The 15,548-nt window shown below is 39.8% G+C and overlaps 1 protein-coding gene across 5 annotated transcripts in view; it reads left to right on the top strand.

Moving 5' to 3' along the window:
• The window catches only part of DYRK1A (dual specificity tyrosine phosphorylation regulated kinase 1A), a 150,462-nt gene that overhangs the window by 44,435 nt on the left and 90,479 nt on the right, over positions 1-15,548 (top strand). For 4 of the 5 annotated variants that reach the window (XM_043593604.1, XM_043593606.1, XM_043593603.1 and 1 more), the window contains exon 2: positions 10,238-10,323. The exons of the other annotated variant lie outside the window; for it this stretch is intronic. In XM_043593604.1, the coding sequence (XP_043449539.1) occupies positions 10,314-10,323 (10 nt within the window). In that variant the 5' untranslated portion in view covers positions 10,238-10,313. The remainder of the gene's footprint in view (positions 1-10,237; positions 10,324-15,548) is intronic. 5 annotated transcript variants of the gene reach the window in all.

The following is a 15,548-nucleotide window of genomic DNA, read 5'->3' as shown; positions in this document are numbered from 1 at the left end:
GGAGCAGCACTTCGTGTTGCAAGGCTCACGTTTAAGTAGGCTGTGTACACATTTGGAGATCATACATTGAGAAAGCAGGAGACTTGAGCAGGAGAAAGGGACTGAGGCTGGCTAATCCAGTTTAAGACACGTCGAGTGTCTTCGTGTTCAGTTGGAGGAAAGCTGAGGAGCGTTTGTGCACGTGAAGAGGGTTTTGTAGGCTGTGTGCAGCCCTTTTCCGTTTCTTCAGTGTGCAGAAGAAACATCATGAACTTAAGTTTGTCTAGGGGAATTTAGCATAGAATTTCTAACTACGGATGGACCATTTTGCTATAGTTTGTCATGAGAATTAATCTTTGAGATGGAGATTTTCACTGTTAGGGTTTTTTTTTTTTTTTTTTTTTTTCTGCTTAAGAAGAAAGGGGTACTTAAGATGGTGTTCTAAAGGTTTTTCCAGACCTTTATTCCTAAAATTTATTTTAAAATTAATTTCAGCTTTCTCACCAATTCTGTGTCTCCTGGTCTCATGTGGAAATAAGAGAGCAGTAACACTGTGTTAAGATTTGTAGTTTTGATTGAAAGGACAAACCAAGAGCGCAAACAAAACGCCACTCCTGTACAGCTAGAGAAGTAGCATGTTCATGTATAAAATCGATTTGCACAGCTGTGAACAGGGTCCCGGAAGTTGAACATCCACCTGGTGACGCCAATGGAATTTGAAGTATAAAGGCTGGGAAATGTTAACATTAACAAACAAGTCATGCATATTAAGATTGTGGCAGTGTGACTGCTGATATCCATGCCGTTCCTTTTGACAGGATTTCTATTGATTAAAAAAAAAAAATTCTAGGTTAAGATTTTAAGGTCTAGGATTCTAGGAAGATTTGGTTTCATGACAAAATGCATATTCCTTTAAGGAAAATTTGAAAGTACAAAAAATAAGAATAACAGTTTTCTTCAGTTCCTCTCTCCGGAGATCACTACTATTTATGGTTTATGGATAACCTGTCAGGTTTTTATTTTATTTTATTTTATTTTATTTTATTTTATTGTATTGTATTGTATTGTATTTTATTTTATTTTGTTTTATTTTATTTTTTTATGCACACAACTATTTTTCTGTCCTTTAAAAATGTAATCATATGGTGTCTGCATCCTGCTTTATAACTCACTTTTTCTATATAGAACAATAGTTTCCATGTTGTTTTTCATGATACCGATGTGTTTATTGAACATCTACCATGATAAAATAGAAATATGAAACTCACCAAGCAGTAGATAATATCACTGGAATAAGAGTATAACAGAAGTAACCAACAGAGCATGGTGGTGGGTCATTAAATGCAAATTCAAGGAGAGGCTGGAGTGGCTTACAGCTGGATGAGGGGGAATCGAGGTGGTCTTGAAGGATGGGTAGGATTTAGGTAAAGGGTTAGGTGAAGAATGGGCAAACTGTAGGTAGGGGAATGATTTGAGCGTCGGTGCAGAAGGAGGCAAAACGGCATTTTATAGAATGCCATGCCACACTCTGTGTTCAGGACAATGAGATTTGAGCGAATGTTTTTAAGTTACAGAGGGTAAGTTAAATCCAGGTTGAAAGTGCTGTGCTTCCGGAAGATCTGTGTGGCTGCTATATGCCAGATGAGTTGAGATAGGGGATAAGCTGCCTTTACGTTCGGTGGTTTCCAAAGTGGGCTGTGCTCAGAAATCACCTGGATTTAAAAAAAAAAAAAAAAAAAAAAAAAAAGAATTCGTGGGTTCTTCTGCATGCTTCCCGAATCAGTATCTTTGGGTGTGGAGTCTGCAGTCGAGTTTTGAGAACCTCCCTTAGTGTTCCTGAGAATACCACCAGGCCCAGCAGATGCTTTTCGAGGAGGATCTAGAATACCAAGTATGCAATAAGGACCTAGACCAAGGTGGTGGCAGTGGGTATGGAGAAGAATTAAGGCATGAAGCATTTTGAAAATTGGCCAGGACTTAGTGAGACCACTTCAAGTAGCTAAAGACGTCAGTTTCTAGTGCTGTCGCTGGAAGAGTGCTGGTGTTAGGGACAAAGATGGGAAGGTGAGCTCTGTGAGGAAGGAGGTGAGGGTGCGTCTTTAGTGTGGGGAGTTGAGGTAGTGACATGGCACTGTAACAGGCGACACCCAGCCGCTCGTTGTAATAGCTACTGAGCGGGAGGTGAGTGTGGAGGAAAGACTTCAGCATTGTTAGTCCAGAGTAAGACTTTGAAGTATTTCTTTTGGTGGGAGAGATGGATCGAGAACTGAGCGGAGGGGGCAGGGGATGAGGCTGCAGGTAACACCTGAGGTTGGGGCTACAAGTGAAAGAGACATGGGGGCCTCGAGGCCACACACATTTTAGGAATTTTCTTAAAAGTGTGGCTGGGAAAAAGAAGTGAAACTAAAACTCATTTACTACTCTTAGTAATCGTCACGGGCTGGTTGAAGGAAGATGTAAGCTACTAATAACAGTGTGTGTTTTTGATTATTTCTGGGCCTGGTTATTTTTCTGTATTTTGGAAATGTAAAGATAATTAAAAGCAGAGGTTTATAAAATTGTATATAATTATATATGTATAAAGGTACATGCAGCCGACTAAGTATATGTGTGCGTGCACTTATGTAAATTAATTATACATAATGTGTGTTTTATAAGTAAAATTATATGTGTGTGTCATATAAATATATATGACCACTGTAGAAGAAAAGTCAGTGCTATCAGAAAGGATAGAGCAGAGTGGTTTTCCAGAGTTCTTCTTAAAAACTAGTCATGAGTGGGGCGCCTGGGTGGTGCAGTCGGTTGAGCGTCCGACTTCAGCCAGGTCACGATCTCGCGGTCCGGGAGTTCGAGCCCCGCGTCAGGCTCTGGGCTGATGGCTCGGAGCCTGGAGCCTGCTTCCGATTCTGTGTCTCCCTCTCTCTCTGCCCCTCCCCCATTCATGCTCTGTCTCTCTCTGTCCCCAAAATAAATAAACGTTAAAAAAAAAAAATTAAAAAAAAAAAAAAACTAGTCATGAGAAGGACTTGCAGGCTGTCGATTGAACACACACTCTTCCTGAGAGTCCTGTGTCTGATAGGAATATATAAATGAATGAGATGAACCCAGCTGTTCAGGTTGGTGGCGGGGCGGGGGTGGGGGGGGTCACTAGGGATAACTAAGCATTAGATCTCGCTCTGATGTGAATCTCAGAGCACCTAGAAGTCCCTTAATTCCTTTTTAATTCCTTTTATGCCCTGGGATCGGTTTGAATAATAGAAGGTTTGAGTACATTATGTGTAGGTGATATGAAATATGTCTTTAAGCAGGCACATCCGCAGTAGCGGTTGGAAAAGTCTCGGTGTTCGTATTACTTTTTTTTTAATTCCTTAATTAGCAAGTGGGTGAAAACAGGCTCCAAGGCTCAAAATTGATGCTTGTGGGAAGCTGGAAATAACCCAAATATCCCCCAATAGGTATTTGTTTAAAGTACATTTAGGTCACTGAAGGGGTGTATGCTCCAAGCATAGAGTAAGGTGCCGCAGATACAAATTGTTGATGTAAAGGTGTGGAAAAAAATGAGCAGAGATGCCATAGGATGTCGGAATTTTGTGTGGCTTTTGGTTGTTCCTATTCAGTTTCTTCTCATTCCCTTTTTAAAAAATAATGGACAATGTAGTGTTTTATAATTAGAAATGCAGTCTGCTTATTTCAGATAAATGATGGGAGAAAAACTTGAGGTCCTTAATCTTTTTTTAATTTTTAATGTTTATTTATTTTGAGAGAGAGAGAAAGAGGGAGACAGAATCCCAAGCAGGCTCCGCACCACCAGTGTGGAGCCCGGTGCGGGGCCTGAACCCACAAACTGTGGGATCATGACCCAAGGTGAAATAAAGAGGCTGATGCTCAACTGACTGGGCCATCCGGGCGCCCCTTGAGGTCTTCAATTAAAAATTTTTAATGTTTATTCTTGAGAGAGAGGGAGAGAGAGAGAGAGAGAGGGAGGGAGGGAGGGAGGGAGACACAGAATCTCAAGCAGGCTCCGGGCTCTGAGCTGTCAGCACAGAGCCTGACATGGGGCTTGAGCTCACGAACCGTGAGATCATGACCAAGCCGAAGTCAGATGCCCAACCGATTGAGCCGCCCAGGCTCCCCTGAGGTCTTTAATTTTAAATGGAGAGAAGACCATCGTTGTTCAGTTCCAGCTTCAGGACAGCCTGCTGGCAAGTGGTCGTTTTTGTGATCGTGATTGGGCTGGAATGGTGACAGCATGTTTTGAGGCCTGCAGTTCTGATGAGAGCGGGCTGTATGGGGAGACTGGAGCGGGGAGTGCAGATAGGACCGGGAGGGCCTTGACCGTGGCAGGAACACTAAGAGGTGGAGCGATGAGGCCAGCTGGACCTTTCTGAGGGGAACCCGACCTAAGAATTTGCGGAGTGGATGTGTGTCGCAAGCAATAGAAAAGAGATCCTAGGTGATTAAGGTTCTAGTTGGGAGATGGGGGTGACGGTGACATGTGTAACCTGAGACTGGGAATACAGGAAGGAGAAATGGATTTTTTCCCCCCAGTCCTGCCTGGTCTTTCCCCCCTTTTTGTTTTGAGCAGGGGAGAAGGTTGAGGAGATTGTAAATTCAGTTTAACATGCTCCTGGGAGCACTGGCTTTGGAGTCCTTTTGGTTGGATTTGAATTTTCTCTTTACCATTAGTCTCGTGCGACTTGTGGAGACTCCACTTCTCTGGGCTTTAGTTTCCTCACCTGTAAAACAGGGATAATAGTACTACTTACTTATATAATTATTTATGGGAGTTAAGTGAATTAAAGGAAAATATGTGTACAGTAAAGATAAGACCTCTATTCAGTGGTAACCAGGAAACAGTAATGCCTGGCACATTCAAGCCTGGTTTACTGGGTGGAAATGTGGTCCCGGAACTCTGCAGAGAGAGGCAGCCAACCCCGTACCTTGTAAGAGCCCGTGTAGCTCCACATATAACTACAATACTGGTGGACTTTCATCCTGCTGTCTTAAAAATGAGCCTTCTGGAACTTAGGTTTGCCTGTGATATATTTCTTAGTATCTATTTTATTTGGTAGTCACTCTCTCATAGTAGGAATTAGGTTTCTGGAAAGTTTTGTGGTCTGAGAATTTGAGGAACTTAGACTAGATGTAAATATGTTGGTAGTTGGCCTATTTTGAATTCGTGACAGGGCACCTGTACTTGACGCTTACTGATCATGGCTTCCTCCTAGAAACTTTCTAGTCTCTCCTCTCTGGTTTTAAAAACGACATTTGTCAGTGCATTATGTTACAAGTAATATGCACATGAGGCATTTCCCTCTTGTTTTCCTGTATGTATTGTTGTATACAAATAGTGCCTAATTTTGTTGGCATTTGAGCCCAGATGTAGATAGTTCCAGAGAGGCCAAGTAACTTGGTGCTTGAAGTAGCAAAAATTTGGGGCCACGTTTATGTAATCCACTCAGCTCTTAGTTCTTCAACCTTCTCTTTAATGTTTACTCAGGGTTGTGTTTTTTTCACATAGTTTCATGAAAAATCACATCTTCCTCTTTCCTTTAACATGTATGTATCTCAGGTACCTTCACTTCCAGTATGCCATTGGAGTCATATAATTGTAACCCTTCTTTTTTTTTTTTTTTTTTTTTTTTTTTTTATCTTGCCCAAGGCGTTGGTGCTGTAGTGACTTACCTGCTTTTGGTTTATACCTTCTTTTTAGTTTGCCTCCTTTAATATTGTTTGGTAAAGGGAATCTATATATCAGTCCGTTATATGCTGTGATCAGATTTTCTCTGCTAGACTAGAGGAGAGTTTCTTTTCTTGTAAACTGAAATGCTTTTTACAAATTAATTTACTGCCTATGAACTGTACTGTATGTTTGGGACGGTTGAGGTGGAAGATTGAGTATGGGGTCTAGAAATCAGACACAGACACCCTTTGATTCTTGGATCTTTGTAATTTTCTCATGACTGTTTCAGCGCTTATTAACGAGGGGCATTTTGGTGTGAGACCAGAGTCCACAAGCTGTGACGTTAGGCCAGGTAGGCTGATCTCTGAGTTCGCTCTCCTCATTGATGAAATGGAAGTAACATTGCCTACTTGTCGGGCTGTCAGGAGATCAAGTGTGTCAGCCTGTGTACAGTGTCTCAGTCGCGTGGTTGGTGTGTAGTGTTGAGGGAACGTTTTTTTTCCCTGTCGTTTTGCACGAGATTTCTTTGGGATTCTCCTGTGCTTTTTGCCTTCTTAATTTTTTTAAGACTATGACTGTTTTTAGGGATTTTGGTGGAGTCCTAAATCGTCTTGGTTTTAAGGATTTCACCTGAAATCCCGGTTAGCGAAAATGCTTTTTTGTCTGTGTTATTTGGCATCTTACTGGGAATTAGAATTAATAGATTTCTTTTCCTTGTGTTAGGTTATCAAAACCGTATTTAAAACTTTTCTTTTTGCTTTGACTCCTTTGGTTATCATGACTCTAGAAAACGTGTTCCTAAAATTGTTATGTGGAAAAAGAAGACATTTCTTCTGTCTCTTCCTTAATGTTAGCATAAATGAACAGAAATTTACAAGGAACGCCAGTCACAGGATAGTTTTTAGATAATCATGTTGTAATTTCAATGCATGGAATCAAATTGTAGTCCCCGATTTCATTTTTGTAGCCTATTCTGTTTTGGGAGTGGGTAGCTTATTTTCAGATTGGCACCTTCTGAACTATCTAAATTGCCCTTTTAAACCCTATTGTATATTGTATTTTATTTTTTCACGTGGATTAATTTTTTTTTAAAGTTTATTTATTTTGAGAGGGCAGGAGGGGCAGAGAGAGAGGGAGAGAGAACCCCAGCAGGCTCTGCATGGTCCTTTCAGAGCCCAGTGCGGAGCTCAGTCTCACGAACTATGAATGAAATCATGACCTGAACCACAATCGAGAGTCGGGCCCTCAACTGACTGAGTCACCCAGGTGCCCCTGGATTAAATTTTTTAATTGTGAAATACACATGTGCGAATATACATACCATGCAAAATTAAAAGATGTTTAAAAAACAGCTGTGTGCTTCCACACGGCTTAAGAAATAAAACAGTCCCTACCAGTACTTCCGAAGCCTGTGTCAGGCTGATTCTTTTCACCTGCTGCTTGTGATATACCTACTAATTTATTTTGAAACTGCATACACTTTTTAGTTGTATGTCATTATAAAACATTGTGACATCAGAGAGGAGACGTTGTATCTTCCACTTAGTTCATTAACTCCTGAGTTAATCTGGATTTGCCATATGAAGCTAATGCGTTCATTTCAAACACAGTTTTGCCGATCTTGATCTTTGAGGATTAGCATTAATTTTCTAAATCTCAGTCCGTCACTGCTTTTAATTAGGTGTCTCAGTGTTCTCCCTCGTTCTCCTTCACCTTCTCCCTCCCTCCTTCCCTCTGTACAGAGAGACCCGTACTAACAGATGGAGTCTGACCCCTACCTGGGCATTCCGTGCATTTAAACTTCCGTGCGTTGAAATTCTGTCTCTGCAGATGTGCTCTAGGTTACTTTCATGCAGTGATTTTCAGACAACTAAACAAATGGTTTGTAGGTTTAGCTTCAAAAATCAGTTAAGCTCAGTTTCTGGATTGTTCATAGACCGTTTTATTGCCTTTGGCAAAATGTTTGCTAAAACATACTCTAAAAGCTCTTGAGGATTATAGGAGGTTCCTGTGGTAGGGAGAGTAGAGGCTTTTCATTAGCATCTAATTGAGCGCCATCATTTGTGAATGACTCCATTTGTAGGGGGAAAGGTGAAAAATTCACTGTGGGTTTTTTCTCAGAAGAATTTAAAATATGACTGGATTTTCAGACTTTAGAAAGGAAATTGTGTTTGTAGTTTGCAAAGTCCATCTGGTGTTCGCTGTTACCTACTTATTGTCATAAAACCCTGACCTCGTAGGAGCAGATTTTTTTTGAAAAGTGACCGGCCTGAAGGATATATGGAATTATCGGTAGAATCTTAATTTCAAGTAGTCCAAGGTCAAGACTTACGGAGTTTATTATCGCTCAGTGGATGACGGTTTGGTTGCCGCGTGTGTCCTCAGCAAGTTTCGTAACTTGTAGAGATGCTTTCCCCGTTGCTAAAGGCTGCTTTTCAAATGAGTGGTGATTAATGGATGACTTTTCTCAATTGGACAGGCTTGAGGCATGCTTCTTCTGATCCTCAGATACGCAGTCCGTTGTGCCGCTGGCCTGCCCGCATTTCTTACCTTTAGATATTTAATACAGTGATGGAATAATCTGCTAATTTCTAACTGCTTTTAGTAGAATAAAAAGACTGCTAATGCTTTACCTACTTTTGCTTTTTTTTGTATGAAGTATGAAGTATTTTTCTCTCGTATCAGTAGTGTCTATCCTTTTGAAACCATTGAAGTTGGCAAAGTGTCGGTAACATTGTAAGTTAACATTTTATAGGTGAAGAATGTGATGTTGAGAACCCAAGAGATTTGACAGTATATAATTCATAGCTAGAGATTTAATTCACATTTCTTGCCTCCATGGTCTATGCTGGAATTGTAAAGACTTGACCATTCATGAGTGAAAAATTTTTAGAAGAGTATGTCTTTGATGTAAAAATCCTTAATCTTGAGGTTTCAAGTATTATTTTTTAAATAAAACTATTTTGAGATAGTACTTCAATGTTCATCCCTCTACCTGTCCATACCCCCCCCCCTCAGAGTGGGTACCAGTCGGTTCCATGTCTGAGGTTTTATCGTAGAATCTAAACTGGAAGAGTGGTTCTTTAGAAGTGGAGTCTGGAATGTAGGTAGTGATTTTAGACATAGGCGGTTCCTAAGTTACAGATAATTCATACATTTAAACCTCTGTCCCCGAGCTGCTCTTTCCAGTTGCTGCTATTTGGAGTACGAATGTCAAGCTTTCAAAGAACTTGGGAGTTCAAAAATAGAAGGAGAAATGAGTGAAAAGCAGACATATTTGAGGGCAATAAATACACATTCAAATCTGTGACCATTTGCCTACAAACGTTTTTCTTCAAACAAGCTTGGTTGTTTTTACCTTTATTTTGTAACATGATTAGAATTCTACCAATTAGGGGTTCCTTTGGACTAACTCACATCCTTGTTGAAAGTTGCAAATACTAAAGTGAATTATTTCCGTCTAGTTGATTTTTTTCTGTCACATACCTGACGTGAATCACACTGAGGCAGTAGAAGTTTTAGATAATAATTTAGGAACACAGAACTTACTTAGGAGAAAGGATTAGGAAGCAGGATGATTGGGATTCCCTAATGTAAAATTTAGGGAATTACAGACATCAGGATCGGAGAGAGTGCTAACAAAGAAAAACAACCTAGTTTAGACTTTGTTCAGATAGGGAGAGGATCTGCAATTGTATTCTAAGGGGTCCTCAGTGCCCATGACCAATAATATCTTTCAGTATCACTTAAGTTTCTTTTGGCTGGCCTGGGAACTTGGCCAACGTGAGCAGCATTACTTCATTAGTAATATTTACTGAATTCCACAGTATCCGTTGAAAAAGTAGGTTTGTAGACTGAACTCATTTACAAGTTAGGTTGTAGCCTGTCCTTGTCCTTGTCTCTCATCTGTTATCACCTGCTCTCAGCTGATAACATTGCAGTTGCCATTGCTTTCCCATCAGTCACTATAAAATTTGCTGCTCATTTGTGAAATACCAATGGAAGCAATAACTAGGAAGTCCGGGGCAAGACTTACAGTAAAGTAAGAGAAACCACTTGGGGAGCAGAAGCTGCCTGTGGGCTTAGGTGGGGGCAGTTGAGCAGTGTCTCAGAACTTCATTGACAAATAACCTTGGTAGATTGACAAGTTAATCTTAACCGTCAGGCAAATCGAACTACCTCTGATAGTAAGCCATGATGAGAAGTGAATTCACATTCATACTGATTTGTGAATTGAGGGATATTACAAAATGTGCATTTCCCCCCAGATAAATTACATAGAAGAGTGAAATATTGACTTTATTTCATACCTAGAAATGCCTGAAGTTTTCATTGGTGGTAGACAGATTTTTGAAACCTTTTCTCCCTGGCAATGGAATACATTACATTAAATATATGTATAACGGATCTTCATTAATGAAAATTATTTTCAAGTAAGCTTAATAAATGTTAGTGTACAAGTTTACAGTCACTGTATCTCTGTTTTGGGGATTGTAGTTACGTTAGATGTTCCTCAATTAGGGGTGATTGTCTTGCATCCTTATCTCTTATCATAATCTGTTTTTCTTCACACAGTGTTATAGTTTTGCTGCTGGACTCTTCCCTCCCTCCCCCCACCCCATCAGGATGATATGAGACTTGAAAGAAGACGATGCATACAGGTGACTCAAGTTTTGAAATACAGTAAAGCTATGGCTGTCTGAGCGAATGTGGGAACTGGTGCTGTATTTTGAATGTGGGTGCTTTCTGATAAACATCGTAGTGGGGGGAATTATATTTAGATCGATAAATACAAAGATAGTTGTGATATTTAATAAACTTGACTTTGGGAATCTGTTTGATATTAGTGACTGAGTAGTGTGGTATTAACACAAGTACAGCATACTAATTGCTAGTACTTGACTTTTTCAAAAGTGGTTGGTTGGCTAATACTTTGGTAAAATTGAAGCGCTTCTGTCAAAAACAAAAAAATATTCACCTTTATGGTTGAATGCATGTTTCCTTCAGCTCCCCATTAGGATTGAGCAGATCTTTTAAGGGCATACGGAGTAGGTGTTCGTGTATCTAAATTCAGACTGACAGTTAAAGTAAGGATATTATACCCGCATGTATGATTCCTTGGAAAAATAAAGTCTGGGATTTTGTTTTTTTCTTCCCTTGTTCCCTCCTTCATCCTTTCCTCCAGCCCTCTCTCTTTCTCTTCTTCCTTCCTTCTTTCCTTTCATCCTTTTGTTATTTGTATTTACATGGGAGAAGCAGTATAAAGGCATTTTTGGAAGAGTATTTTTGATTGAGTTATTAATTGAGGTGATCTTATTAATGGAAAACGGAAAAATGGAGGCTAGCCCATCTATGGCTGTGTTCACACTCTTGAAACTACAGGGTGGCTGATGGATAAAGTGGTAATTTTTAAACTTGTATATTCTTTAAGTCACACTGATTGTGAGGCTTTTTGTTGAACCAAGTGCCTTATATTTATAGACTTTGTCAGGATAGTCTTATTGGATTATATTTATAAACTGTTTGAAAATGTGGTCTTTAACTGGGAAAGAAGTAATGACATAAACCTCACATAGAGATTTAATTGCATTATTGGTGTAGCTCTTAAAGTTTTTGTGACTGGTTTTTGTTTTTGGCGATCTATGCTTTCTAAAGGAAAAAAATTACCTTTTTGACTTTAGAGTGGGATTCAAAAAAATGTCTCTACTATTTTGAATGAAGAAATGTGTTTTGAATATATTTTTAAATGAAATTGTAGATGAAATAATGTTTTACATTAATGTGGATTCACAGAATCTTCTGGTAATTCTTTTTTAAGTAAAAGGTGACTGGGTAATCCTCTTTGATCCGTCTCTCAGACGTGCGCCCTAGAGCTGCCCCGTGTACAACACGTTCTGGCTGAGGGGCTCGTAAAGTCAACGTGGTGCCGAGGCTGAGTGTCACTGTCCTAGAGAAACGAGTAGGAATATTTACGGAGAAAAACTTTAGAATTTGATGAAAATACTGTCCGATTTTATAAGTTTGACCTTTTGGTGCCGGAACAGTTTTCAGCACTGTCGGCCCGCGGATTGCTCGTCGGGCACCATAGGGCACATTGGCTTTCCCAAGTAGGTGTTCACTTTCATCCGAGGTCAGTAGAGACACCAAGCATTTGTGGGATATCTCCTGGATTTATCCATGAATAGTTAATGATTTTGGTTGGAGGTGTTCCTGCATGAAATTTTGAGGTCGTGGCAAAGTTGCTCTTTTCTTTCTCCTTTAATCTCTATGAGATACAAAGGGTTCCCAAGCAGCCCTTTTTCTTGAAAGGCTTATGGATGGCATGAGGTGTCTAAAGAGTAAAAACAGTTTATTATAAAGGTTACCTAGTCACTTTTATGAATGCCGGAACACAAAAATTCTACGAAGATTCGATTTATGATCTAACGCGGGCTCTCTCATTTGGCCTGTGTTCTTTAAGAGTTATCAACACTTAGCGGCTTATGAGGGAAAAACTCAAGAAGGAAGATCTGGCTTTCTCTACATATGTATTAGCTGTTGCTGTATTTCCCTTTTAATGACTTAAAGGTTAGTAATTGTTTTTGAGCACGAAATTAGCAGCTGTCCTGATCATCATTAATTAAGGCAGCAGTCACTCTTGTGTTCCTGTGCGCACATTTTATTGTACTTCACCTGATAGAACTTGACCACGCAAACGCTCACGAGGAGTTCTTCCGTGAAAAGCTATTTCTGGAATGCTGCTGCATACTCGGAAGTGGGTGTTCTGTTCTCCCTAGGCTTTCATGGCACTGACTCTCTCTGTTGGTTAGATGCTACGATGCCCTGCTCTGTCATCCCACTTGGGTGGTTAGGTGTGGGTCCAGAGCTGCTAGAAAGTGTGTTGAACTAGGTGTTGACTGATGATTGGTCTTTCAAAAGCAAAGGCTTTAATAATAGATTTTTCTTGAGCACCAAGCTAAAGTCAAACTTTGATGCACCTCTGGTACTTGTGTATATGGGTATTCTCATACCCTTTAGATTTGAGGGTCTTTTTGCATATTTAAAAATAAGACTATAAATGAAGTAAAATTGAATTGTTTTTAAATTTGGGGACAAAAAATTATCTGTGGCCAAACAACTGTTGGGCTCACGTTTGCCTTGTACCGGGTACTGTAACGTACCATGATAGGTGGCCTGCCCACAAGGATCCCTGTGCCTAGAAGCTAATGGCCCCGTTCAGTTGGGGAAGTGGGAAGATATGTAAACAAACACTGCAGTGGATATTTGTTATCAGTTCTTGAAACTTCCGTATTGAATTCAAGGCATCTAGAGTAAAAACAGAAAGCTCTCTTTGGTTAACAGCATTCACAGTACTTGGCCCTCACCTGACCCCCACGTGCCGACGTTTCGCGAATCTACTTTCGTGTCCTACTCCTTTCTCCTGAGCTCCAGACTCCGTGGCTGCCTCCTGGCTGTCTGTTCTGCGCACATCCCTGCCCTCCCATTCATTCCCGTTAGAGATGAGTGACAGTCTACCCAAGCACACCGTCCTCCTCGGAGCCTCGGAGCACTCTTTATCCTTTTGAATTAAGAGGTAACCACGTTTCACTTATTCAAGATGCAGAGGGGCACTTGGGTGGCTCCGTTGGTTGAGCTTCGGACTCTTGATCTCAGCTCGAGTCATGATCTCAGGGTCATGAATTCGGGCCCCATGTTGGGCTCCACCCTGGGCATGAGCCTACTTAAAAAAAATAAAAGATGTAGAATCACTTACTTCCGAGATTGCATTTGGAAAATGTACTGCCTCAGAGATTTTGGTGTATGTTAATATAAAAGCTCTTGCATGTTTTTTTCCAGTTTATTGGATAAAAGGACCTCCCACTCTGATTTGTTATTTATGCTCGTGAGTATCCAATGGAACATAATTTGTGCAAAGCTGTTGGATATAGCAGTCGATACCATTCTTGATGTTGGCATCGTCGTCTTTAACAATTAAGATTGTCGAACAATAGTGATAGGTTAGTCATTTTAAAACTTGAAAGAGTTCTGGAACATATAGAACTACAACTCTTTTAGGTGGAATGCCTTGGAAATTATTTTAAATTGTGCTGATTTGCTCATAGGGTCTTTGTCATATTTCTTAAGCGTATGAATTTAAGTGCTTAAAACTAATATGGCAGAATTTTAACTTTAGATTCACTAATTCATCTTATTATTTATTTATTTAAAAAAATTTAATGTTTATTTATTTTTGAGAGAGGGAGAGACAGAGTGCCAGCAGGGGAGGGGCAGAGAGGGGAATCACAGAATCCGAAACAGGTTCCAGGCTCCAAGCTGTTGTCACAGAGCCTGATGCGGGGCTCGAACCCACAAACTGTGAGATCATGACCTGAGCTGAAGTTGGACACTTAACCGACTGAACCACCCAGGCACCCCTCTAATTCATTGTAAAATGTGAGTTTTCTAGGGCAAGGTTTGCATATTTAATAGTCCTAGGAGTATGGCATATTATTAGGGTAGCAGTTAGAAGTCAGATCTGTAAATTAAAAGAAAAAATGAACTTTTAAATCTCATTCAGATGTAGGGTGCATTGGGTTTGCACATTTTAATATTTTGGCACATAACTGCCAGTTTGCCTCCTTTTGGGATTGTTCTTCACACAGCCCTGTGCATCTGGTCTTTATGTTGTTCCCTTCTGTAGCTTCTACTCATTTCTTAACCCTGGGCAATCAGATTCCACTTCTAATAATTCAACAAATTTATTGTTTTTGGTGAATGGTAAATCCAGTGGATTTATATTTTGCTCTCAGTCTGTTACTTTTTCTCCCTGTTTATTAAGTAATACACAGACACTGAAGAAATTTGGAAATTTGTAAGAATAGAGAGAAGTAGGAGGAAGTAGACCCAAAGTTCTGTCCAGTTCACACTGGCACGTTTCCTTTCAAGTTTTTGTTTTCTGTGCCATTTTTGACATGCAGGATGGTGTGCTTGGGTTAGAATGTATTTTATGTTATTTACATATTCTCTTTTTTTGGCTTAGCATCGGATCATAAATATTCCCCTGTGTCATCGAAAACTTAGCTAAGTTGGTGATCTGCTGTCAGATCACTTGAAACTTGAAGCAAATCTGGAGCATTCGGAACTGTAGCTTTTTTGAGGGTGAAGTACTTTTAGAAATGCACTTTAAAGTGTGCTGATTTGAGGATATTTCATTATGTGATCATTTCCTAGTTGGATATCTCCTGTTTGACATTGTTTTTAAATTTTTCCTTTCCTTTTTTATTTTAAAGTACTAACATCTGTGCACAGATGCTTGGTTATGTGTTAAATTACTTTCTTATAATTGAGTCCTAGGAGTGTGAGTATTGGGTTATAGAGTTTTGAAAACTTTTAAGGCCCTTGATACAGCTTTTCAGAAAACTCTTTGGTAATATGTACCAATTTATACCCACTCGCATTACATGAATGTGTGTCTTTTGATATGTCTTTGTGAGCGTTGAGTATTACAGTTAAAAATAACTCTAATTCAGCTGGCAAAAAGAAGAATCTCCTATTTTAGGAAATACAAAAGTAACAGTGTATACTCAATAGAGGAAAAAGTGTTAAGTGCTTCAGAAATGTCTAAAGTAATAATTGGTGCCTGGCCGGTTGGAAGAGCATGTGACTCTTGATTTCGGGGTCGTGAGTTCAAGTCCCACAGCAGGTGTGGAGATTACTTAAATAAATAAAACTTAAAAAAAAAAGAAGAAATGCATAAGTTAGGCAACAAAGCTAATAGTTTGGTAGATACTCTCCTCCCGGGTTCTGTCTTTCTAGCGAGTCATTTCTGTTTAATGCTTTCATGGCATTTGCACTCGTTCGCTTAACTGTTGTTTTGTCCCACCTGGTCTTTGACAGTTCCCCAAGG

The sequence above is a fragment of the Prionailurus bengalensis genome, chromosome C2, assembly GCF_016509475.1.
Source record: "Prionailurus bengalensis isolate Pbe53 chromosome C2, Fcat_Pben_1.1_paternal_pri, whole genome shotgun sequence".
NCBI lineage: Eukaryota > Metazoa > Chordata > Mammalia > Carnivora > Felidae > Prionailurus > Prionailurus bengalensis.
This window is presented reverse-complemented; position numbering and strand designations above follow the sequence as displayed.